Source organism: Leopardus geoffroyi, chromosome E1 (assembly GCF_018350155.1).
Source record: "Leopardus geoffroyi isolate Oge1 chromosome E1, O.geoffroyi_Oge1_pat1.0, whole genome shotgun sequence".
Lineage (NCBI taxonomy): Eukaryota > Metazoa > Chordata > Mammalia > Carnivora > Felidae > Leopardus > Leopardus geoffroyi.
In genome coordinates, this window is record NC_059330.1 from 16,555,303 (window position 1) to 16,579,380 (window position 24,078).

At 43.0% G+C, this 24,078-nt stretch overlaps 1 protein-coding gene and 1 long non-coding RNA gene across 7 annotated transcripts in view; one reads left to right on the forward strand and one right to left on the reverse strand.

The window, feature by feature from the left end:
- Positions 1–20,849, forward strand: part of SLC6A4 (solute carrier family 6 member 4) — a 46,743-nt gene extending 25,894 nt beyond the window's left edge. For both annotated transcript variants that reach the window (XM_045487776.1, XM_045487775.1), the window contains 11 exons: positions 785–1,004; positions 2,280–2,418; positions 2,977–3,111; positions 3,445–3,548; positions 5,062–5,189; positions 6,429–6,541; positions 7,272–7,403; positions 8,670–8,769; positions 10,418–10,518; positions 14,906–15,073; positions 18,565–20,849. In XM_045487776.1, coding sequence (XP_045343732.1) covers positions 785–1,004; positions 2,280–2,418; positions 2,977–3,111; positions 3,445–3,548; positions 5,062–5,189; positions 6,429–6,541; positions 7,272–7,403; positions 8,670–8,769; positions 10,418–10,518; positions 14,906–15,073; positions 18,565–18,639 — 1,415 coding nt within the window. In that variant the 3' untranslated portion in view covers positions 18,640–20,849. The remainder of the gene's footprint in view (positions 1–784; positions 1,005–2,279; positions 2,419–2,976; positions 3,112–3,444; positions 3,549–5,061; positions 5,190–6,428; positions 6,542–7,271; positions 7,404–8,669; positions 8,770–10,417; positions 10,519–14,905; positions 15,074–18,564) is intronic.
- Positions 11,367–20,391, reverse strand: LOC123603208. Of its 5 annotated transcripts, XR_006714788.1 has the most exons (5): positions 20,342–20,391; positions 16,698–16,816; positions 15,536–15,689; positions 13,720–13,935; positions 11,367–11,771 (listed from the first exon to the last, which is right to left on the reverse strand). It is a non-coding gene; the product is annotated as an uncharacterized LOC123603208 (long non-coding RNA). The 5 variants fall into 5 exon arrangements; XR_006714791.1 differs by lacking the exon at positions 11,367–11,771 and having other exon boundaries at positions 13,038–13,935; positions 15,536–15,686; positions 16,698–16,797; XR_006714789.1 differs by lacking the exon at positions 11,367–11,771 and having other exon boundaries at positions 13,038–13,935; positions 16,698–16,797.
- Positions 20,850–24,078: the final 3,229 nt, after the last annotated feature.

Here is a 24,078-nt window from a genome sequence, read left to right on the forward strand (position 1 = left end):
CTCTCAAAATAAATAAACTTTCAAAAATGTTATATAAAAAATGTAAACCTGGGTGTCTGGTGGAGCATGTGACACTTGATCTCAGGGTCATGAGTTCCAGCCCCACATTGGATGTAGAGATTACTAAAAAAAAATAAACTTAAAAAAATAATAAAAGTAAACATTTTACTTATCAATAAATAAAAGTAAAGTTATAAATAAACAAAAGTAAACCTAACAGACCTGTAAGTAAAGAGAATAAACTGATGGTTGCCAGAAGGAAAGGGGGTGGGGGGATGGGCCAAATGGGTGAAGGGGAGTGGGAGATACAGGCTTCCAGTTATGGAAAGAGTAAGTCACAGGGATAAAAGGCACAGCATAGGGAGTACAGGCAACGGTGCTGTAATCGCGTTGTGTGGTGACAGGCGGCAGCTACACTTGTGCTGCGCACAGTATAACATACAGACTTGTCCAGTCATTCTGTTGTACATCTGAAACTAATGTAACATTGTGTGTCAACTACACTGAAGTAAAAATATTTTTTCAGGCAAACGAAATAGAAAAAAAAGTTTAAAGCATTAACAGCACATGCACCTAGTTTCTAAAATGTGTAATCTTGCAAAAAACATCTAAGGAATTTACCACATTGCCACCTTTCCGCCGCCTCCCAGAGTCTTGGGGAATGAAGTGAATGGCAGCCCCACCTTTCTCCCTCACCTGAGCTGCAGGGCCCTCCGGTGACCTGGGGCCATCTTTCACTGTTGGGCTGTCCTTGAGACTTGGCCTCCCTTCCCGTCCCTCCCAGGGATCGGGTATGCCATCTGCATCATTGCCTTCTACATCGCTTCCTACTACAACACCATCATGGCCTGGGCGCTCTACTACCTCATCTCCTCCTTCACGGACCAGCTGCCCTGGACCAGCTGCAAGAACTCCTGGAACACTGGCAACTGCACCAACTACTTCTCCGAGGACAACGTCACCTGGACGCTCCACTCAACGTCCCCAGCAGAAGAATTTTACACGTAAGTGCATGTAAGTGAGGGGGTGGTCTGTTAGAAGCAGGCCACACCCCTGGGGGTTGGCCTCTTAGGAGGGAGGCAGGGGCCTGGGGCGCTTCACCTCTTTCCTGACAGATTTCTGAGGGATGAAGCTCTTAGGGCGGGGTGAGTAAATGTAAGTGAGGGAGTGGCAGGGTGGCCCGGGCAGGTTTGGAGCTGGGAGACTCTGCTTTGAGTGCTCCCTAATCTGGCCCTTTGTGATATCCCCCTCCTTTCTTTTTTTTTTTCTTTTTTTAAACGCTTTTTTAAATGTTTATTGATTTTTAAATGTTTATTTTGAAAGAGAGAGGGGGAGAGAGAGAGCAGGGAAGGGGCAGAGAGAGAGGGAGACAGAGAATCCCAAGCAGGTTCCACACTGTCAGCACAGAGTCTGACTCGGGGCTTGAACCAATGAGCCATGAGATCATGAGCTGAGAGGAAACCAAGAGTCGGACACAAAACAGACTGAGCTACCCAGGCACCCCTATTTATTTATTTTGAGAGAGAGAGAGAGAGAGAAAGAGAGAGAGAGAGAGAGAAAGCACAGGGGAGGGGCAGAGGGAGAGTGAGAGAGAGAGAGAATGCACACTCAGCACAGAGCCTGATGTGGGCTCCACTGTAAGATCATGACCTGAGCTGAAACCAAGAGTCAGACATAGAACAGACTGAGCCACCCAACCAACCCTGCCCCCTCCTTCCTGATGTGCCAGGCTAGGCGGTCCCAATGTGCCCAGGGTGATTCCTTCATTCACATTACAAACTTACTTGCCTGTGTCAAAACCGCCCTTCCTCCTGGGCACTGCTCTCATTCTGTTGTCATGGAATCAGAGCCTCCCGTTGCTTCAATAGTTTAAAACCATCCAGGGTTTCTGGTTTCATGTGTTCACTTCACAAGTGGAATCTATCCTTTGGAAGAAGATGCCTGGGGTGGGTAGTATTCTTTAATGCTGGAATTTCAGGCAGCTGCGGCCCAGGAGAGAGTAATTTTGGGGTGGAGAAGATGCTACCCACACATACAGATGCTGCCCCAGCCTGGAAGTCCGCCTTGGGAACTGCGTGCTCTTGTAGGGTCTGTGGGCTGAATGTACTGCCCTGTCCGTCAGGACCCGTAGACCCAGCTCTTCCTGAGGCCTAGCGACTGCTTGGACCTTGCAGCGCGGTGTCTGTTTCTTCTCTGGACCCCCCTGGAGGTGTCGCAGGTGGTATCCTCAGCTTATTGCTCAGGCCGTTTCATGAGCCTTTCTTTCTCGCTGTCTCCAGGCGCCACATCCTGCAGATCCATCGGTCTAAGGGACTTCAGGACCTGGGGGGCATCAGCTGGCAGCTCGCTCTCTGCATCATGCTGATCTTCACTGTGATCTACTTCAGCATCTGGAAAGGTGTCAAAACGTCTGGCAAGGTGAGGAGGACTCTGGCTGCTGACCCAGGCCTGCCCAGGGGCTCCAGAGGATTCAAACTCAGAACTCAGTAGCCTGGACAGCTATAGACAGAGGAACAATGTTTCCTTCAACACCAAACACAATTTATGAGGCTCAGTTTCTCTTTACCAGATATGTGTTAAAAAAATTTCCAGAAACGGGCCAATCCCAGGAACCATTATGTGATTTTTAAAAAATTCCTTTAACCCACTGGTAGTGTCACAATTATTAATAGTGACAATAATTTATTGAAAACCCATGATAAGCCATGATCAGTGCTTTATGTACACTGGCAACTTTATCATCTTTTGCTAGGTGTTTTCCCATATGACGGCTGGGAAGTGGGTTTGTGGTAGTATTGGCAAGCTGTGAGTCAGATCCCTGACCGATTCTAAAGCCACTGATATTTCTGCAATGCCACCCTGCCTTCTATAGTTACAGAAAAGAAGAGGTACATCTCCTTCCTTGGAGATTTTCGAGAATAAAAGATACAAACATCCACATGCTGACAACCTGTGTTTCTACCCCTTTTTTTACAGGTGGTGTGGGTGACAGCCACCTTCCCTTACATCATCCTTTCAGTCCTGCTGGTAAGAGGCGCCACCCTCCCCGGAGCCTGGAGGGGTATTCTCTTCTACTTGAAACCCAACTGGCAGAAACTCCTGGAGACAGGGGTAAGATCATGAGGAAAACGATGTGCCCCTGTCTGTCATTTTACTAACTGAAGCTAGTCCCCCCGAGTAGGGACAACTATTGAAATTTGGGTTCAATGGCAAGTCTGCAGTCGTGCTTTAAGTCAGAAATAGAAGCATGAAAAGTAGAGTTGAGACCAGTAGATTGGTTTGTGCTTCAATGTTAGGAGGAGAAACCACATTTGTTGGCACTTGGTATGTGGTCATCCCTGGCATGAGCTTTGAGAGCTGGGTTTTCACTTTGCACGTAGCCACCTGGAAGCCAGAGTATAGGCCCGGGGCCCAGCCCTCACCCCCACCTCTGCTGCCTTCCAGGTGTGGGTGGATGCTGCCGCACAGATCTTCTTCTCTCTTGGTCCTGGCTTTGGGGTCTTACTGGCTTTCGCTAGCTACAACAAATTCAACAACAACTGTTACCAGTGAGTATCTGCCCCCCACCCCAAGTAAAGCCTGAAAGTGGGGTGAGCATAAGTCAGCTGGCCAGGAGGAAGGGGATCGAACTAATGGCCTCAAGCCTGGCTGGGCTCAGGTGTGTCACAGATCCCTGACCAGTTCCCTCATGGCCAGAGCACCCCCTGGAGTCGAAGCCTCACCCAGACCATTCAGAGATTGAGAGGAGCCCCAGGCTGCTTCCGTTTTTTAAGTCTCTATATATCAAAAAAAAAATAAAGAAATGCCAAAGCAGGTTTACAAAAATTGCAACATATATTAAATATTTAGATTTCACTTATTAATGTGTTGAACAACAGTTGTAATGTGATAATTTCCTTATGTACATATGCACAAAAGTATGATGATTGGACTATTTTGACCAATACAAAATGCCATAATTTTGGGGGCAAAATCAGAAATTTGGATGAAACAGTGAGTGTTGTACCAATTATGATTTCGGTATCACTCATCATCTTTATTTATTTATTTTTTAATGTTTATTTACTTTTTTTGAGAGAGAGAGAGAGATGAGCAGGGGAGTAGAGTGAGAGGGAGAGAGAATCCCAAGCAGGCTCCATGCTGTCAGTGCAGAGCCCGACACAGGGCTCCATCCCACAAACTGTGAGATCATGACCTGAGCCAAAACCAAGAGTCAGATGCTCAACTGACTGAGCCACCCAGGCGCCCCCACTCATCATCTTTAGAGTTAACTTTTTTTTTAATGTTCCACCACAGATGGCAGTGTCCAGCACTCTAATTGTGCTTGTTCATAAGATAATTAATGAATTCTTTTATTCTTAAAAAGGAATTCACAAGTACCCTAAGCAATGTGGCATTTCGGGACCCCTGCCTGAAGTTGTATGATGAGGTGTTCTTTTAAAAGTGTCAAGATATTGGGGCGCCTCAGTGGCATCTGACTTTGGCTCATGGTTTGTGAGTTTGAGCCCCAGTCGGGCCCCAGCTCAGAGCCTGGAGCCTGCTCCGGATTCTGTGTCTCCGTCTCTCTCTGCCCCTCCCCCACTTGGGCTCTATGTCTCTCAAAAGTAAGTAAGTGTTAAAAATTTTTTTTTAATTTAAAAGTGTCAGGATATCTCTGTGACACTCTTGTAACCTATGTGCACATAATTTCAAAAGTCTGAATCTGAGGGCTTCGCAAATGTGAGGCCAAGGCCCCCTCCTGGCCCCCACTCCAATCCAGGCCCTGTTTCCGAGCAATTCTTGTTTGAAATCAAAAGTTCTGTGTTATTCCCGTTCACAACAGCACCATCTCTTCAAACCAGTCCTGACCTGCTGCTCTACCACGCTGTGCATGGTGGTAACGGCAGCTTGTGCTTCGAGCCACCTTCCCCTCTGAGAGGCTGGGCCTGGGAGGAGCGGAGGGGACACCAGGATTGGCCTGAGGTCCCTGTGAACTCAGCCTGCTCGTCCTTGCCTTGGCTGGTGACAGATGCTCTTTAGACTCTCTGGTGAACTAAGGTTCATTTGGGTTTTCTGCTCCAGAGACGCCCTGGTGACCAGTGGGGTGAACTGCATGACGAGCTTCGTTTCCGGATTTGTCATCTTCACGGTGCTCGGGTATATGGCAGAGATGAGGAACGAAGAGGTGTCTGAGGTGGCTAAAGATGCAGGTGGGAATGTGGGTTCCATTTACGTCCCTTACTCTTCACTGAACTGCTTGGCTGCTCTGTGGATCTTTACAAATATCTAACTTTTAAATTATTTCTAAGTGTTCCTTTAAAATTTTTCCAAAGTTTTAGGGAAACTTATTGCCTTCCATGTGCTCCACCCTGGTGGGGATGGGGTAGCTCCCCTGGCACCCAGTTCTGGGGCCTTCAACACACATAGGCTTGAAATATGACTTAGATGAGGGCTTTTTAAACCAGTAGGTTTGGGTCCAGTGATGGGTACAAGTCTAGTAAGCAAATGATCCTTAGAATTTCCCCTTGGAGAAAAATAAAATGTAGATGACACAGTCACTCTATTGTATTATGAGGCTTTCATGGAAAAGGAGTGACAGATATTGAAAAAGTGGCAATGGGATCTCGTGGATGGAATCCCAACATGCTTGCCCACATGCTTCTGTCTCTGGCCTGATGCATAGCTCTGATCATGCCTGTACCCCAAACTAAGGCACCCCATCTAGCTCGTGAGAGGTTGAGGACAAGTCCCTCACACTATCAAAAGGGACTTTAAAATAGCGGGAGGCCTTTATTCCAAAGCTTCTATGACTCTTCTGAAATCAGTTTCACGTCTCCGACTGTTTTGGAGCTAAAGTGATCAGAGAGAGCTAAATGTTGTGAAATGTTAGAGATATCAGTCCTGGCCCTGAAAAAAGCTCTGAGTTGTTATATGGTGGAAACTTATTCTTGTGTGCAGTTTTGCTAGTCTTAGGGTCTTGGGTTTGTTTCCATTCCCCACATTAGTTGAGAGTTCACACTTTCCAAGATGGATACTATTCCTGGCCTGCCTCCCAGGATGTCAGCATGGGTTGGTGAGCTGGTGTGGAGTGTGAGGAAGTATTTGGTAGGTGTCCAAGCCTAATTCACATGTAAGGTCTTGTGACAAGAATTGTAATTGTTGGGGCGCCTGTGTGGCTCAGTCCGTTAAGCGTCCGCCTCTTGATCTTGGGTCATGATCTCGCAGTTTGTGAGTTCAAGCCCCACATCGGGCTGTGCACTGGTGGTTCAGAGCCTTCTTGAGATTCTGTCTCTCCTTCTCTCTGCTCCTTCCCCTCTCTCTCTTGAAATAAACAAACATAAAAAATAAAAAAAGAATTGTAATTGCTGGTATGGCTGAGTTTTCCCCTGAGACATCTTTGCAGAGCAGGTCCCAGGGACTACCTCCTCCTCTCTCCCTCTCTATCTCAGGCCCCAGCCTCCTCTTCATCACATATGCAGAAGCCATAGCCAACATGCCAGCATCCACATTCTTTGCCATCATCTTCTTCCTGATGCTAATCACACTGGGCCTGGACAGCACCGTGAGTGGATGGAGAGGGAAACCTGGCTCTAAGGAGGAGGAAGAGGAACAGGAGGAGGGGAATGGGGAGTGGGAGGAAGGGGAGGGGGGAAGGGGAGCAGGAGGGAGGGAGAGCTGCACCTATCCCCCACCCCTCCCATCCTGGCCACCCCAGGTGGTTTTGGCTGCTCCCTCCCGGTGCTTTCTCAGCCCCTGTTCAGTCCTCACTGCTGGTGCTCACGGCCCTCTAGTGTGTTAGAGGGTCATAATGGGCTAATGAGGGTAAGGTGTCTGCACAGGCCAGGGCTCAGCATATGTGACCTGTTATTACTGGGCACCGTCCCTTGACCAGATGGCAGTATTTAAGGTGAGAGCAAGGTCACTCTTTTGTCTCAGTGCCCTGCTGCCCCACATTCGGCTCAGCACCTTGTACTTATTAGGGTGGAATGAGTCTCAGCTTTGAGTTGGCCTTTCTGGTGCAACCAGCGTCTACCCCAAGAGATGTCACATAAAGAAGTCCTGTCCAGGCCCTATATTTTCTTTCCTTGATGTCATTAGGGTTGGGTTCTAAATGAAATTGTGAAACAGGGTAATATATTTCCAGTGAGGTCTGGTGTATGGTGGGGAACTGGTCATGACCAGCTTGACGGTCACTCCCTCCTGTTCACTGTCCTCGAAGGTGACAGACTTGTCCTCGAAGGTGACAGACTTGTTCTGAGCTTCCCCTGTGACTGCTTGTGTGTCCCTTTCAGTTTGCAGGCTTGGAGGGGGTGATCACAGCTGTGATAGACGAGTTTCCGCACATCTGGTCCGAGCGCCGAGAGTGGTTTGTGCTTGGCGTGGTCATTACCTGCTTCTTCGGATCCCTGGTCACCCTGACTTTTGTGAGTACCACGGCCCTCAGCTGTGAGCCAGCCTACCCCGGGGCAGTGGAACAGCACAAGAAGCTATTCCTTTCCTTCCACCCCACATGGTGCCCTGGCTTTGGGGCTAAAGTAAGAGGGGTTCTCACTGCTGTTAAAATGTCACCAAGGATAAGAAGAAAAGTTGTTTCTGGCAGCATCTGTTTGTAGAATCTGTGCATGGTATCTGGAGGTCTTAGCATTTTACATTAGACCCAATTTAGATTTCAGGCTTGGCAGGGTATCTGGAGAAAAACTAAGATTTGTTCTTCCAGTCTTTAGGGCTGCTTTCATGGGATTATTGCCGTGATGTCCTCATATGCAGAATATCTGAAGGCTGGCATCTCATGTTTGTCATGTCACCCTGTCTCCTCCAGGGAATTTGCAGTGGTGAGGAAGTCAGACCCTCTCTCCTATGATTTTTTTTTCTTTTTTGTAGCTGAAGCACATACTGTAAAATGTAATCAGGGCCCACAGGCATCCTAGGCTTGTGTCCTCCCGACATAAGGCAGATTTTGAAGATCTGAATCTTCAAGCTATGACCCCAGTGGCTCTGGTGGCTTTGTCAGGGTGGTGGGGCCCTGAGGAGGATCCAAAGGATTTGTGAGTTAAGATAGAAGGCAAAGCCATGGCCACTGTGTTCAGTGGGTCTGGTATTACAAACTCTCCCAGGTTCAGTCTTCAGGGACCAAGATTCTTTTTTTTTTTTAGATTTTTTAAAAATTTATTTTACCTAGAGAGAGAGAGTCCATGGGAGGGGCAGAGAGAGAGAGAGGAAGAGAGGGAGAATTCCAGGTAGGCTCTGCACTGTCAGTGGCAGTGACCTCGGGCTCAAATTCATGAACCGTGAGATCATGACCTGAGCCAAAATCAAGAGTTGGTCACTTGCCACCCAGGCGCCCTGAGGGACGAGGATTCTTTAGGGTAGAGTACACAGTAGGTATTCAGTAAATTGAAGAAAGTTGAAAAAAAGATCCAGGGACTCTCTTGAGTTTGTCTCTTAAAACTTAGTGGGATAAAAAACAAGGAGAGAGTGCTCCATAGGACAGGAAGAGGCGTCTGATGGGATGAAATCTGGCCCATACAGTGAGGGTCAGTCCAAGAGGCAGGCTCTGGGATATTTATATTAGGTCCAAGGTGGGAATTTTCTAGAATTATCCTAAGTTAAGAAGCTGCTTTTGGCTTTAATCATAAAGAGAAGGTAGTGCCTTAGAGGGCCTGCACTCAGGATCATGATGTCGTTTCCAGGGAGGGGCGTACGTGGTAAAGCTGCTGGAGGAATATGCCACAGGCCCTGCAGTGCTCACCGTTGTACTTATAGAAGCAGTTGCTGTCTATTGGTTTTACGGTAAGATGCTTCCTTCCACACTCATGATCTACACCAGCCTGCAGCCACCAGAGTAGAGAAGGGCTGATTTCATTGAAGAAAGGGCAGGGTGCGTCACCTCCCAGTGGGTCTGTAAAATAACCTCAGTGGAGTGCCTTCTTCAGAAACAGGTCACCATTTCCTCCACACTGATTCCCCTTACTCTTGGGAGGATTTTTTTTTTTTTTTTTCCTTCTGAGTTTAAATGTTCACCCAGTGGAGACAGGCTGAAGCAGTTCCATATAGCTCATCCATAGTGGAGGCTTCAAATACTGATTGTGTCTAAGAATTGAACAATGGACTAGTGCATAGTGAGTGCATTTGTAGAGTATACAATATCCGACTGTTTTATAGAGTAGCCCCAAGTTTAAATTTTGTAAGCAAGAGCTCCCTGCAAAGCCCTGAGATAGAGTTCAGGAGATTATTTTCCAGAGAAGAGGCAAGAATGTTCCTGTTTGTATTATCTGCCTTGGTGAAATCCCCACTTCACCCCCTCTGATCCTGGGATGGATTCTGATAAGGGTGAAACTAGCAGGAGCACAGAGAGTGGACTAACATGGGTTCTAAGAATCCATGGGTGGGTGTGGGGATAACCTAGGAGTTGACATGAAGGAAACCAGGTTCAGAGATACCACTCTTCATCTTTATAAAATTAAGAAATGATTATTTTATTCTGAAAATGTATTGACTTTTCCCTCTAATTTCTATGGTAATAAAACAGCTTTGGCATGTTTGTTGTTACACATAATATGAAGAAGGGGAGGCCCCAAATTTCCAGCCCAGTTTTTAAACATGAGCCCAGTTTTTAAAACAGAAGCCCTCCCTACCTCCTCAGTGATTCAGAGTATGTGAATTGCAGTAGACCTGCCCCAGGTATTGCTGGGTCTCTCAGGGAAGCAACTGCCTTGCCCCTCTTGATGTCTTACCAATACTCACTTTCACATACTTTTTATGGAAGAACCTTGATCTTGATCTGGCATAGGAGATGGGCAATACGTGGTTAAAATTTTCTCTTGGAAGTTTCCAACAAAGGGTTGAAGTCAGCCTCTGTCAAATGGGTTCACAATTCCTAGAAATTTTTTTTTTTTTTTTTACCATTTATTCATTTTTTGAGAGACAGAGACAGAGCATGAGTGGGGGAGGGGCAGAGAGAGAGGGAGACACAAAAACTGAAGCAGGCCCCAGGCTCTGAACTGAGAGCACAGAGCCCGATGAAGGGCGGCTCAAACTCACAAACCGTGAGATCACGACCTGAGCCAAGGTCGGACATTTAACCAACTGAGCCACCCAGGCGCCCCTCCTAGAAAATTCTTTTCTACAGTAAAATCAAATATATGCTGAGATCTTAGAAAAGCAGTGTGGGTACTAAGTGGGGAGGCACCAGTGGGGGGGTTTTAGGTCCCCCCCAAATGTCCACCTATCCTCCCACTCCCACTCTGTGTAGAAAGAAAGTTGCTTGCTATCAAATGCAGTTTTGTGACAAGTCCTCTGTCCCACTTTCAGAGTAGATGGGTGCCCCTGAGCTCCTGCTGTGGAGAAATTCCAGAGCTGCTACTGTCTCTGAGAATCAAGGGACAGAACAGCCCATGTCCTCCCTCAGTCGATCTCTTTTTCTTTTGGGTGATTTTAGGCATCACTCAGTTCTGCAGTGATGTGAAAGAAATGCTTGGCTTCAGCCCTGGATGGTTTTGGAAGATCTGCTGGGTAGCCATCAGCCCTCTGTTTCTCCTGGTGAGTTGTCATTTCCCTCTCCTTCTGGCCCTGAAGAATGGCCCACTCAAACACTTATAAAAAGTAAATTTTATTGAAGTGTAACAGATACATGGAAAAGTGTGCCAATCTTAAATGTACATCTCATTGAAATTTTATAATGGAGCACACTTTTGTAGCCAAAACTGTGCTAACAAAAACACAACCAGCACTCTAGAAGCCCCTCTGATGCCCCCTCCCAGTCACTGTGCTCCCCACACTTCCCCGCCCCCTCTTCTGACTTCTAACACTGTAGAGGAGTCTGGGCTTCGGTCCCTGCTGCATGTATTATATCATTCCCCAACTCAGTGATAATGATAAATAACATTTATTGAACATTAAGTGCCAAGCCAGACTTTGTGCTAAACTTACACCCATTGCTCTATTAATCCTTACAAGCAATTCTACGAAGTAGTAATAGTTCTAATGCTCCATTTTACATTTAAGGAAATTGAAGCCTTAAAGGGTCCCAGGTCACATGACAAGTAAGACCTGTTCAAGACCTGGGAAAGATTTACTGAGCTGCTCTTGAAGGTCCTGGGAGGGGTTTTTGTAATTTTGTATTCATTTTTTTTTCAATGTTTATGTATTTTTGAGAGAGAGAGAGAGAGACTGAATGCGAGCGGGGGAGGGACACAGAGAGAGGGAGACACAGAACCTGAAGCAGGCTCCAGGCCCTGAGCCATCAGCACAGAGCCTGATGTGGGGCTCAAACCCACGAACCTGTGAGATCAGGACCTGAGCCGAAGTCAGACGCTTAACCCATTGAGCCACCCAGGTGGCTCATTTTCTTAAAAATACCCCTGCAAGTCCTCAAGCATGGACCTGAGTCAGAAGTAGAATACATTTATTGCTAAAGGACCTGGGTGAGAACATTCAGTTCCAAGGGTTACCTACTTGCCAGGATGCATTCAGCACTCACTCCTTCCTTATAGCACGTGCCTCTGCTTTTCCTCCTGGCATCCCTCTGAAAGGAGGTAACTTGATCAAAGGAGGATAAGTGCCCTGCTGACATCCCCAGTGTGCTCTGAGGTAGCGTGGGGTAAAGTGACTCTGTGCACATCAGCACAAATTACTCTCCAGTTTTTTCATTTATCTGTAACTTTATTTTGGAGGAAAATTTTAAAATCTTTTCGAGCCAAGAAAGTTTGTTGGACTGGTCCTTCCATCCAGCTCCAGCTTGTTAGGAGTGTCTGGGACATCTCTGCCTTTGGCATATAGCTGTTACTTCCTGTCTTTAAAAACAAAAACAATGGGGCGCCTGGGTGGCGCAGTTGGTTAAGCGTCCGACTTCAGCCAGGTCACGATCTCGCGGTCCGTGAGTTCGAGCCCCGTGTCGGGCTCTGGGCTGATGGCTCAGAGCCTGGAGCCTGTTTCCGATTCTGTGTCTCCCTCTCTCTCTGCCCTTCCCCCGTTCATGCTGTGTCTCTCTCTGTCCCAAAAATAAATAAACGTTGAAAAAAAAAAAAAATTTTAAAAAAACAAAACAAAAAACCATTTTTTATTCTCTTTTGACTTTCTCTGGGCAGTCCTTTGTTTGGTATTTTATACCCATACATCTGGACAGTAACATATAAGATGAATGTTCATTCTTGCCTCTGCGATGCTGCCTGTGTCTCTCTCTACCCCAGAATCCCTTCTTGACTTCCATTCCCCTGGACCCTGAAGTTTTCTAAAACCAAAGCCAACTATTGTCCCAGGCAGCAGATAATTCTCAGGGCCCAGTGGCTCTGGTATGTTCCCCTAGATCTTGGCCTGGTAGTTCCTTATTACCTTATCAGCTCACTGGTGCTTTTTGGTAGATTAAAAACATATATATATATATATATATATATATATATATATATATATATATTTTTTTTTTTTTTTTTTTTTTTTTTTTTTTTTTTAAAGTCAGAAGTTTCAGTTGTTTTCAGTGAGGGTGTTGGCATGAACCACCTAGCCTGCCATTACTAGAAGCATAAACTCTGACATAAGTGGATTATTAATTTATATTATTACCAATGCTTTTAGATAATCTACTTAAATCCTTTCATTTGTTTTTCAAAGCAATTGGAGACATTGCATTATTTCCTTGAGGGAAGAAGCCATGTCTGTTTATTTGTTTAGTATTTCCTGCACAGTGAGGAGATGATGTCCAGAGCTGAGATTTGGGAGAGGCAAGTGAGGCACTCACCACAGGCATAAAATTCAGCAGGGGAGGTGCCGAAAAACTCAGTAATCAAGATAAAGACCATTTTAATATAATATTTTCTAAAAAAACAAAATTAATGCAAAAAAAGTCTCCATTTGGGGTACCTGGATGGCTCAGTTGGTTAAGCATCTGACTTCAGCTCAGGTCATGATCTCACGGTTTGTGAGTTTGAGCCCCGCGTTGGGCTCTGTGCCGACAGCTCAGAGCCTGGAGCCTGTTTCAGATTCTGTGTCTCCCTCTCTCTCTGCCCCTCCCCTGTTCATGCTCTGTCTCTTCCTGTCTCAAAAATAAATAAAACGTTAAAAAAAAATGTTTAAAAAAAAAAAAAAAAGTCCCTAATCAACATATTTCATTTTAAATAAACACAAGATCTGACCCTGTGCTTGCATGTCTCACCTCACCCACCTTACCCTAATCTGGCCCTGTCAGATCTTGTCTATTTAAACTATTGCACCATAGTATTATTTCTTGATTGCTAAAATTTACTTACATGTTGTGCCCAAGGTGAGTGCCTCACATGTTCCACCCTAGTCCTGGCTCTGGGTTCTTAGTACTTTTAATTTCTCTGAACCTCTGGTCATCTAACAGACTCGGTGAATATTTGGTGTACAGTCAGTGAGTTTCTGTGCCCAGCAAAACCCCTGCACAGATCTGTGTTCAGGCACATCACTCATAATTCCTGTGATGTTTGCTTTACTCACTTCCTCTAAAGGCAAGTGCTCCAGTGCCCAATTAAGAGGAGGCAAATCTGTCTTCCACTTCTGGGTTTACTTAACAGAGCCCTTGCCCTGGGCTTTTTAAGGCTGCTTTCAGTAAACAATGAGTAGCTTACTAAAAATATTCTTTTTCACTGAGGCCAAGTTACAAAAAGAGAAAATATTATATATGAGCAAGGAGAGAGGGCCCTGCAAAGGCGTGTCTGGAGCAACACTTACTGGCTCTGCCCCAAGAGCTTGAGGCCCCTCTGAACTGTGCTGGATTTCACATACCTGACATCAAGATGAGATCAGGGCTCCTAACTGCATCCAATCCATCTTTCCATGTTCCAAAACTGGCTTCCTTAGTAGCTGGGTCTGGGGTGAGGAGAGTAAGTCCAGAGAAAGGTTTGCAATTGGCCAGTCTCCTGTTTTGAAAGCTTCCTCCTGGACTTAGGATAACACTGTTGGAAAGATGGATATGTGTTTAACAGCTTCCCATTTTATTACCTGCAGACAAAGAAAAAAAGATACAAATAGATGTTTAACCACACAAATAATTTACATTACTGTCTTCTTTATGACTATGAAGTAATAAAATAAAATTAAATCAAGAGCAATAACGATTTCGGCCCAGTGGTTACTAGGCAAAAACTGATATTTACGCTCTCTCTGGAAACCAAACTGAAATAAGAAAACTTATAAATGGAGTGTTGGGAGCACACTGTAGAATTTTTCTTGGGAGAAATTTTCACTGAGTTTTCAAGTAAAAAGTATATTAAGCTACTTTTTCCTTCCATTATTCCTTTCGTGATGAGGGCCTGGGGCAGGTGGGCACCCACTGTTCAGATGCCTCAAGCCATCCTTGTTGAAACCCCAGGCTGAGGTGCTCAATGCAGAAAGCAGAGAGCTCAAGAAAAGGGAAAAGTAGGAACATGTACCTAGGAGCCCAAGTCCTCTACAGGACTTGAGAACCTTAGTATCTCTCCTGGACAAAGCTAACTTCCATCTGACCAAAAATAATCACAGCTGAGAAATGAAGGAGGAGAAGAGAATAAAGCAGAGAAGTATGAAGCCTTAGGACTGGCAGGAGCCGTGGAGAGGTCATCCAGTTTAGTCTTCACTGTCTGGGAGGACAGGCCCCAAACCACTCTTAGTAGATGCTGGTCTCTTCCCCTTTGCCCTGAAGGGGTTGCTGTAATTCCCCCAGAAACAACTTTCTGAGGCTTGGTGTCCCTGCTCTAAGGGTTAAGGTGGGGGGTGGAAAGGAAAATCAATAGAAGCACCTGTTTCATTGTTGCTGCTTAGGCACAGAAATTTGTGGATCCCATGTGTCAGAGCTCAGTCCAGGATAGATCACATCTGGGGAATTTCCCAAGAGGATCTCAGCCTTAGCGTTTGGTGTTCATGGTATCAGAACTGTCCCTGTCTGCACGGATATTGTTAAGATTTTGAATGTTTTTTGGTATTTCTGTTTTAGTTCATCATTTGCAGTTTTTTGATGAGCCCACCACAGCTACGACTTTTCCAATATAATTATCCTCAGTGGAGTATCATCCTGGGTTACTGCATAGGAACCTCGTCTTTTATCTGCATCCCCACATATATAACGTATCGGCTGATCATCACTCCAGGGACATTTAAAGAGGTAGGTGCTAGTGTGTGTGTTCAGAGTAGTTAAATTGTTTTGGGAGAAAAGGGTCTTCTTGTTATGCTCTGTTCGAAAGAGATGAGTCCACCACATGAAGCTCACCTACACCATGGTGTAGACCTGTGACGGCTGCCTCTGTCACCTTAAAAGGCATCCCATAAGCCTCAGATACAGTGGCAAAAGAGTGAGCTGGTTATTTGTATGCGCCACAGCACACAGCTTGAGGTGTGTATAGCATTCTATACTCATCAGATAACTCCTCTGGCTTCTGCTTGCCATTGGGCATGGACATCAGATCTGTCATGTCTGAAGCAGTATGTGAATTTTAAGTAGAGATGATGGTGGAAAATGTCCATGGCCATTTTTCTAACAGCAGTATGACGAGTGCTATTTTGAAAATCATCACTAAATAAGGATGTAGTAGTTTTAGCTTAAGGCATTAGAGTAAAAACAACTTACCATTATAGTAATATTAATACAGTAATGAATAATGTGCTCTAAAATTTTAGGGACACCTGGGAGGCTCAGTTGGTAGAGCATCTGACTCTTGATCTCAGGGTTGTGACTTGATCTCAGGGTTGTGAGTTCAAGCCCCACGTAGGGGTGGAGCCTACTTAAAAAAAATGATAAAATTAATTTTAATCATAGAACCTTACAGTTTGTATAAGATTGTATATTTTTCAAAGCGTCTTCATGTATATTATCTCATTATGCTACCAAAATACCTTGGTCCATAACATTCTACTTATAAGGGAGGGAGGCCTCATATGCAATTTTGGTATAGTTAAGAAAAAAAAAAAAAGACTAAGAGAAAGGTAAATTTCTTAACTCTTTAGGGCCCTAGGCAGATCAAAAGTTGGACTTTTATGTGGAAAGTCTACCACTTGTTCACCTGGAATTTGGAGGATAGCATATGCACCTGCATCCTGGAAGTCTCAAGTTTGGAGTCATTCAACTAGATTAGGTCATTGTTGTAAAAACCTCCAGTAAACTACACAAAGATCCTGGGAAGATGTCCCCTAATAAGTAAGCATTCATGAAGACGTCAATAGTGATCCGTTTTCTTAGATTATCATCTTGTAAAAGGCCAGGGCCTGGCAAGTTTTGAGAGCAATGGTAGTCCAGCAACTAGAATGCTGCCAAAATATGGCAAAAAGCGGACCTGGCATTTTGGGATATCAGCAACCAGAAGGGCAGCAGAATAGGTGGCTAGGGACTAGAATACAAAAGCCAAAATTCTACTTTACAATGCTGTTCATTCCACCATTCTACCAAACACCTTAGTATATACCATACACCTTCTCTCCCTGCACAACATAGCTCCACTTAAGGGTAGTTAGAATTATTGGGGCACCTGGATGGCTCAGTTCGTTAAACAACAGACTTCAGTCTCAGCTCAGGTCATGATCTCACTGTGTGTGAGTTCGAGCCCCGTGTTGGGTTCTGTGCTGACAGTGCAGAGCCTGCTTGGGATTCTTTCCCTCCCTCTCTCTCTACCCGACTTGCACTCTCTCTCTCTCACAATAATTAAAAAAAATTTTTAAAGAGTAGTTAGAATTATCTGTGTCCAGTTCCAAATTACCAAGACATAATTCTGTTTAATCAGTTATGATTTACATACTCGTCTATGGGGAAGGATGGTTTGTGAAACTTCACTTTCTATGGCTTGACACGTCCCGGTAGCTGATGAGGACTGGAGCAACTCCTTTTTAAGGGGATTTCTAGTGAGAGATTTCAGTACTTGAATGGTAAGGTCATTAGAAACACAAAATACATAATTTTATTAATTTCATTAATGGTGAGGCTAGAACTGTTTGGATTCTATAGGCCTTGCTCCTTAAAGAACTCCCAGAACCAGGAAAAAAAAAAGATTGAATGGGTGGGGGGCGGTGCCTGGTTGGCTCGGTCAGTTAGGTGCCCCACTCTTGATTTGGGCTCAGGTCATGATCCATGGTCCTGAGATGGAGCCCCTTGCTCCCCACTCCTGTCGGGCTCCATGTGGAGCCTTCTTGAGATTCTTTCTCTCTCCTGCTGCCCCTCACCTGCTTGTGTGCATTCTCTCTCTCTCTCAAATAAGAATAAAAAAGATTGAAGGACTGAAACTAATGTAACATTGTGTATCAACTATACTCAAAAAAGAAGAAAAGATCAGAGGGGACTACATACTTTTTCAACCCAAAATCTAAAGGATGAGAAGCAGAGCTTCACCTAAAATCCGTAAATCAAAAACTACTTTCATATCCAATTTTGCCCACTTCCTATACATACAGACTTTTGGCCATCAAAAATTTTACTAAAGCCACTCAGTAAAGATTTTTCTAAGCCTCTGAAGTGGTGCTGTTTTTCCTTCTTCACAACCCTGAGCTGCTTCATGTCACCCTGATGCTAAGTTTTAAAAGGTGGGCTGTATATTTCATACCCAAGCCCAAACATATTTTAGATCTGTCTTAAAGCTTCTGTGTACTTCAGCTGTTTCTAAGCTAAAGACTCTCAACCTTTTCCCCATAGTGAGTTCTATGTCAACATGAGTTTGCTTTAGGAGTAATGACTTAAATGGTCACATCTTTTTCAACTTAGTTATGATAATTTGTACCCTTGTATGAATTAACCAGTACTCCTTCACAGGTAGATTCATTAAATCAGTAACAGCCCAGCCATTACAGTGACTGCTGGCACTGTGCACCATGCCTGGGGTGTATATGCCGGGCACAAGGAGCCTGGCTGAGGGGTGGGGGAGCTGGGGGACAGAGGCCAGCACTCACTCTGCTCCCCAGGCCCTGTGTGGCCACAGCAGGCCTCCTTTGTCCAGAGAAAAAGATGCCCTTACCCAGGTCATCAAAAGCATGTTATAGGCCAGTGGAGGGTTCTATTGAAAGCTCATTATTTTCTCCCATTAGTGTTACAGTGATATTCTTAGTTTACAGACGGTTATAGTTCCTGAATATGTCATTTTTTAAAGTTGTATGTATGTATGTATGTATGTATGTATGTGATCTCTATACCCAACATGGATCTCAAACTTAAGATTCCAAGACCAAGAGTTGCATGCTTTCCGACTCAGTCAGCCAGTTGCTCCCTGAATGTATCATTTTTATCTATATTTGAGAGCAAATTGGGAATTCCTTTGTTTAAAAAAAAAATTTAATGTTTATTTATTTTGAAGAGAGAGAAAGTGGGAAAGGGGCAGAAAGGGTGAGACAGAATCTCAAGTAGGCTCCACACTGTCAGGCGCAGAGCCTGACATGGGACTCAACTCATGAACCATGAGATCATGAGCTGAGCTGATATCAAGAGTTAGACACTTAACCAACTGAGCCACCCAGGCGCCCTGGGAATTTCTTTCTTAAGGAAAGTCAATGAGACTATTCCAACTTACTATTAAATGCCATTAACATGCTATTTAAATGTTTCAATACTAAGGTTGAAATATTTTTGCAATACTGTTAAATTATAAGAATGTTTATAACATCATATTTTCTTCTCAACAGCGTATCATTAAAGGTATCACTCCCGAAACACCAACAGAAATTCCCTATGGGGACGTCCACTTGAACACCATATAAAACACTTCAATGAGAGGAAAATGGCTTCCCAACAACCTCTCCTCTGGTTCTGACTAGTCATGCCTCGCCTTCTCCCCTCTGAGTCAGAGTTTCCAGCTAAGCCTGACAATGGAAGGGCCTTCTTCATGGAGAGACAGTCCCAAAGACTATGGTGCCCAGACTGTAATGGCCTCCAACTACTTTCTGTGAAATCTCCCCGACATATTACGTTAGCTCTGTGACACAGCTGAACTCGACTATTTTGGATATGCAAGGGTGTGTATGGAGGTGATGAAAACCACCATCTAGTCAGTTAGGATTAGGTTTAGAATCAAGTTTGTAAAAGTCTCATGTATCATTTCTTGTTATTATCATTGGTATCTGACATCCATTTGCTTCTAAAGGTTTCACTGTCATGAATGCGTAAACCACGTAGGAGAAAACAGGGATGCTGTTTTGCTAGCCATATATTTTCTGAATAGCATAGAATTCTGTAGCTGGAATCTACTAGAACCCTTTAACCTGTGTGCTGCTGTGGAGTCAGGAGAGGAAGATGTAGAAACTAAACTCAAAAATAATGTATACATGTGAGCATGTGTGTCTGTATATACTGTTGTTTCAGTGTATCCTTATCTCTATTCCAATACTTTGGGCCCATTTCAAACTATATGAATTTCCTTTAATTTTTCTTACATTAACAAATTCCACCTATCAAATGTGTATGTATGTTATTATAAGGGTATAACTGCTACACATGTTCTGTCACCTTCTCCTTTTCCTATGACACTACTGTAGCCACACACCTTCCTTTATGGGCCAGTGTTCAGCGTTTGCTGCACTTCATTGCCATCTTCCTGTCTCTGCCAGCTAAACATTCAGGATAACATTCCACAGGCAAATCTGGCCTATTTCATCAGTGACTGTGGCTTGGCCGTGAACTGCTTTGAAGATGGATACTGACAAATGCATCTTCAGTGCTCAGTTAACTATCTGGTTTAAGCTCTGTTTCAAATGACTGGGTTACTTTGCTCTGTGAAGAGGATAAGTCCAATTCTTATAGGATATATAGGTCTGGCACCCTGACTATAACCAAGGTCATCCTTAGTCCAGAAGTAATTGGAGACTTTGGGTTAGCCTTAAATGGAACTCCCCCAACCCTTCCTGGTGACAATCAGGACTGTGAGTCCTCCAGATAATTTCCCAAGATTGAGTCTCAACTAAGTAAGGCTGATTGGAAAAGGGTCAGTTAAATGAGTAGCTTTTCATTTCACATAAAGCCTTTAATACATATCAAGTGAACTTGACCTTTTGTGGTTTGTGACTCTCAGATGTGTAAGTAAAGAAGCAAATTCACCTTGTATAAGATTTCCTCATCAAAATCTTAAAGGGAATAAAGCCTAGTCAATGATAAAAGTACTCACTCATCTAGCCCCATATCACTTCACTCCTCTATATAAATCAAATTTGATTCTAACCTTATAGAAAGAAGACCCATATAGCAGAGGCCTGGTTTTATCCAATTATAGATCTTCCTCTCTTAGCTTCCTTTCCCCAACAATTTCTGCCCCAGCCATCTTCCTGTGTTCCCCCTACATCCTTCTATTTCTGATTCTTTGCCTTTCTCAGCGGGATATTTTCCTTATAGATGTGAGCTGCTGAGAAGTTTCCCGAAATATTAGAGGAAAAGAGAAGAGGGATTAAAAAATGTCCCTCACTGACCTACCTTCATTATCTTCACTCTTTCCTTCCTTCATGCTACCGTATTTCCATTTTCTTTGCTTTCTTTCAAGCTGAAAGGAGAGGGATTGTATAAGTGGCAGCGTATTCAGTGGTAAATAGCTTTGCAAATTTTAAGAACTACTTTATAAAGATATTCAGATATGGATTCTTTCCATCCCACACACACTTATACATGCTTCAAAGATATTATTTTTTAAAAAGCACTTTTTCAAACAGAATTAGAGTTGGCCAAGCCAGGTATTGAGGGAATTATATAGGCATTTTGAAATGTTGTCAGACTTCACTGGACTTAAAAAAAAAAAAAAAAAAATCTGTTCTGCATAGTTTGCATTTCCTTGAGCCCTATTTATCAGTACTACTATGGATTTTTTTTAAAGGAAAACGTAGAAGTAGGGAGATGGACTTTAAAACAATCTTTTAAAGATCTTTTACATTTAATGTAGTATTTACATAAAAGTAAAAATAAAAATGGAATTGAATTGTAAAGTTAAGTACTGACTTTTTTTTTTTTTTTTTTTTTTTTTGCTGTGATTTTATTAGTAAGAAATACCCAAGAAATAGGCAAGACACAAGACAAAGGCATGGAGGCAATTCAACTGATTAAAGTTGTTTCCTATACTGATAAGTAATGAAGCCAAAGAATTCATCACTCTTCCAGAAAACTTAACAACCCATTTAAAATTCATTCCAATAAATTTCATATATTAAAAGAAAAAAAAAATAAAATTCATTCCATTTGTTGTGCAGACTGCATATGACTTGTAACCTAAATTCATTGCCCTGGCTGCCCCATCTGGAGATGGATGCAAGAACCTGACAAGCACAAAGTCTATATAATAGCTCCAAAATCAAACCGTGAAAATCGAATCAAATAATGAAATCTCAAAATAAGGCAAAAAAAGTTCTTTGGTGAGATGAATCACTCCTCGCCATCCTTTTTACTAGGCTTGTTAATTTGATGACACTAATCTCAAAATTTAAGCTTAAATATGAATTTCCATTTAACTTATCCACCCCACCCCCAAGCCTTAAAAGGGAGATTATTCTCCTAGAATTAAGATCATATTCTCCCTGGTAAGTAGGAAAGAGTGACCTGATATGTTCTACTTGTTGTATAATTGATTTGGGGTACACTGTCAAAGCAAAGCTTAAAACTATGGAATGCAATGGCTTCACTGTGGTGTTCTTACACATATCTTAGTGCTTAGCTACAAAATCATACAGTTAAAGCCTGGTTCCTTTCTTAGCAAGTCTCTTTACTCATAAATCAACAACTGATGCTTAAGACACCAGAATTGTTCAGAATGGTTGTCTTCATTAAACAGCAGTAACCAGAGGACATTTTCCACCATCCCTTTTTTCTTGTCTTTTTTTTTTTCTTTTTGGTTAGGGAAGGGTGGGGAAGAGAAGCAGTAGTTTCCTCAGAGAGACTATGTTGCAACCTGTTATCCCATAAGTAATGCAATAAAAGCAAAATAGTCTTATGCTAAGTGGGAAGAGATATATAGTTTAAAGTCATCATGGAACTCACACAAGGTGAGGGGCACCTGAGTGGCTCAGTCAGCTAAACGTCTGACTTCAGCTCAGGTCATGATCTCATGGTTCGTGAGTTCGAGCCCTGCATGGGGCTCTCTGCTGTCAGCGCAGAGCTCACTTCAGATCCTTGGTCTCCCTCTCTCTCTCTGCCTCTCTCCTGTGCATGTGCACAATCTCTTCAATAATAAACATTAAAAAAAAATAATAAAACACAAGGTGAGTTACACAAAAGGCTCTTAACTAAAAAGTTGAGCTTATAAAGTGCTTATTTGAGAAGGATGCTAGCAAATGAAATTTATAAATCCAAGTGTGGGAAAAAGAAACATTACAAACAGAGAATATCCCTAAATTGTAGAAAGCTGTTCTGGTTCACATGAAATATTTTAGTTTTTGACTTTTTTTTTTCCAGTATCAGAGATAAGTAAATGATCTTTATTACAATTTGTCATGATTAGTTCCATGGATGGAGTATTTCAAATCTCTTAACTTTTTCTTACTTTCCCTTCATTGCTTACCTTTCTCTAAATTTTAATGACAATATTTTAAGGTTTAGGTAACCACAATACAGGCAGAGCAAACCTGGTGATCTACCTAATTTCTCTGCTCTTTTTTGGGCTCTGGAAATTTCTTTTTTTATTAAATTTTTTTAAATGTTTTATTTATTCTTGAGAGACAGAGTATGAGCAGGGGAGAGGCAGAGAGAGAGGGAGACAGAATCCAAAGCAGCCTCCAGGCTCCGAGACATCAGCACAGAGCCCCAATGCGGGGGTCAAACTCACAAACCGTGAGATCATGACCTGAGCCAAAGTTGGACACTTAACCGATTGAGCCACCCAGGTGCCCCGGGTTCTGGAAGTTTCTAAATGAAGGTGAGGTTATTTCCTCTGCTAGAATGAAACAATACTCCTCTCAGTTGTTTTAGTGGGCATTTACCACAATGGAAAAGATAAACGTTTTAGGATGGAATCTTAAATATTGTCTCTCCTTTGGATTCATATAACTGGGATCTACTTAGTATTTCTAAATTAGGTGTTTCAAAACAACTCACCTTTTCAAGAGAAGACTTTAAAAAAAATAATTCACAATATATTTCAGTTGGAATTTCAGATGGTGTTTCTCTTACCTACACATCACAATATCCATGCCAAATTGCTCTAACACCAGTGCAAGTTCGTCTTTAGTGTTTTGTTTTGTTTCAATCCATCACAATAGATTGTCTTCACTGGCCAACTCCAATTTGGAAACTCTGTATTTGTTTGAATACCTCATCAGAAAAAAGTTTTAATGTCTGCTAAATCTTATCATTTATGGGAAAGAATAGATTATAGCAGTCCTTCAATTCTAAAATTGAAGACTCCAATTATAGTAATTTATTTCTAAGAGTTAGTAACCAGTGACAGCCCAAACAACAAATATTTGGGGAGGAAAAGTTATCTCACCTTTATGCTAAAATACCTAAAATACTATAAGCAAATAACAGCATTTCTGGTTTTTTTTTTTTTTTTTTTCTTTTGTAAAAAAATGTCATTTTGGGAGTGCCTATCTGGGTCAGTCAGTAGAGCATGAGACTCTTGATCTCAGGGTTGTGAGTTTGAGTCCCACGTTATGTGTAGAGATTACTTAAAAATAAAATATTTTTTAAATGTTTTTTTTTTTTTGAGAGAGAGAGAGAGAGAGAGAGAGACTGCACATGGGGGAGGGGCAGAAAGGAGGACAGAGAATCCAAAGCGGGCCCTGTGCTGCTGACAGCAGAGAGCCCAATGCAGTGGCTCAAACTCGAACCATGAGATCATGACCTGAGCCAAAGCTGGACATCTAACTGACTGAGCCACCCAGATACCCCAAGAATAAAATCTTAAAAAGAAAAAAAAGGTATTTGAAAAAGAAACATTATTCTTATTCAAACTCTAATCTACAGGTACACCTTATTTTAAGAAAAGTTGATATATGGAAAATACATATTTTAAAAGATAAAATTAGGGACTTAAGAATTTAGTTATTTCTCCAGTGTTATTTAAAATATGATTTGATTATTGCTTCTCGGCCTTTGGCTAAGATCAAATGTAAATATGATTTAATTCACAAAATTTCAGGATACTTTGTGTGTTGGACACATCAGCGAGGTGTTTCAAATTCTAGATTATGGTTGAGTTATATACAAATGGTATTTCTTCCCCCTCATCT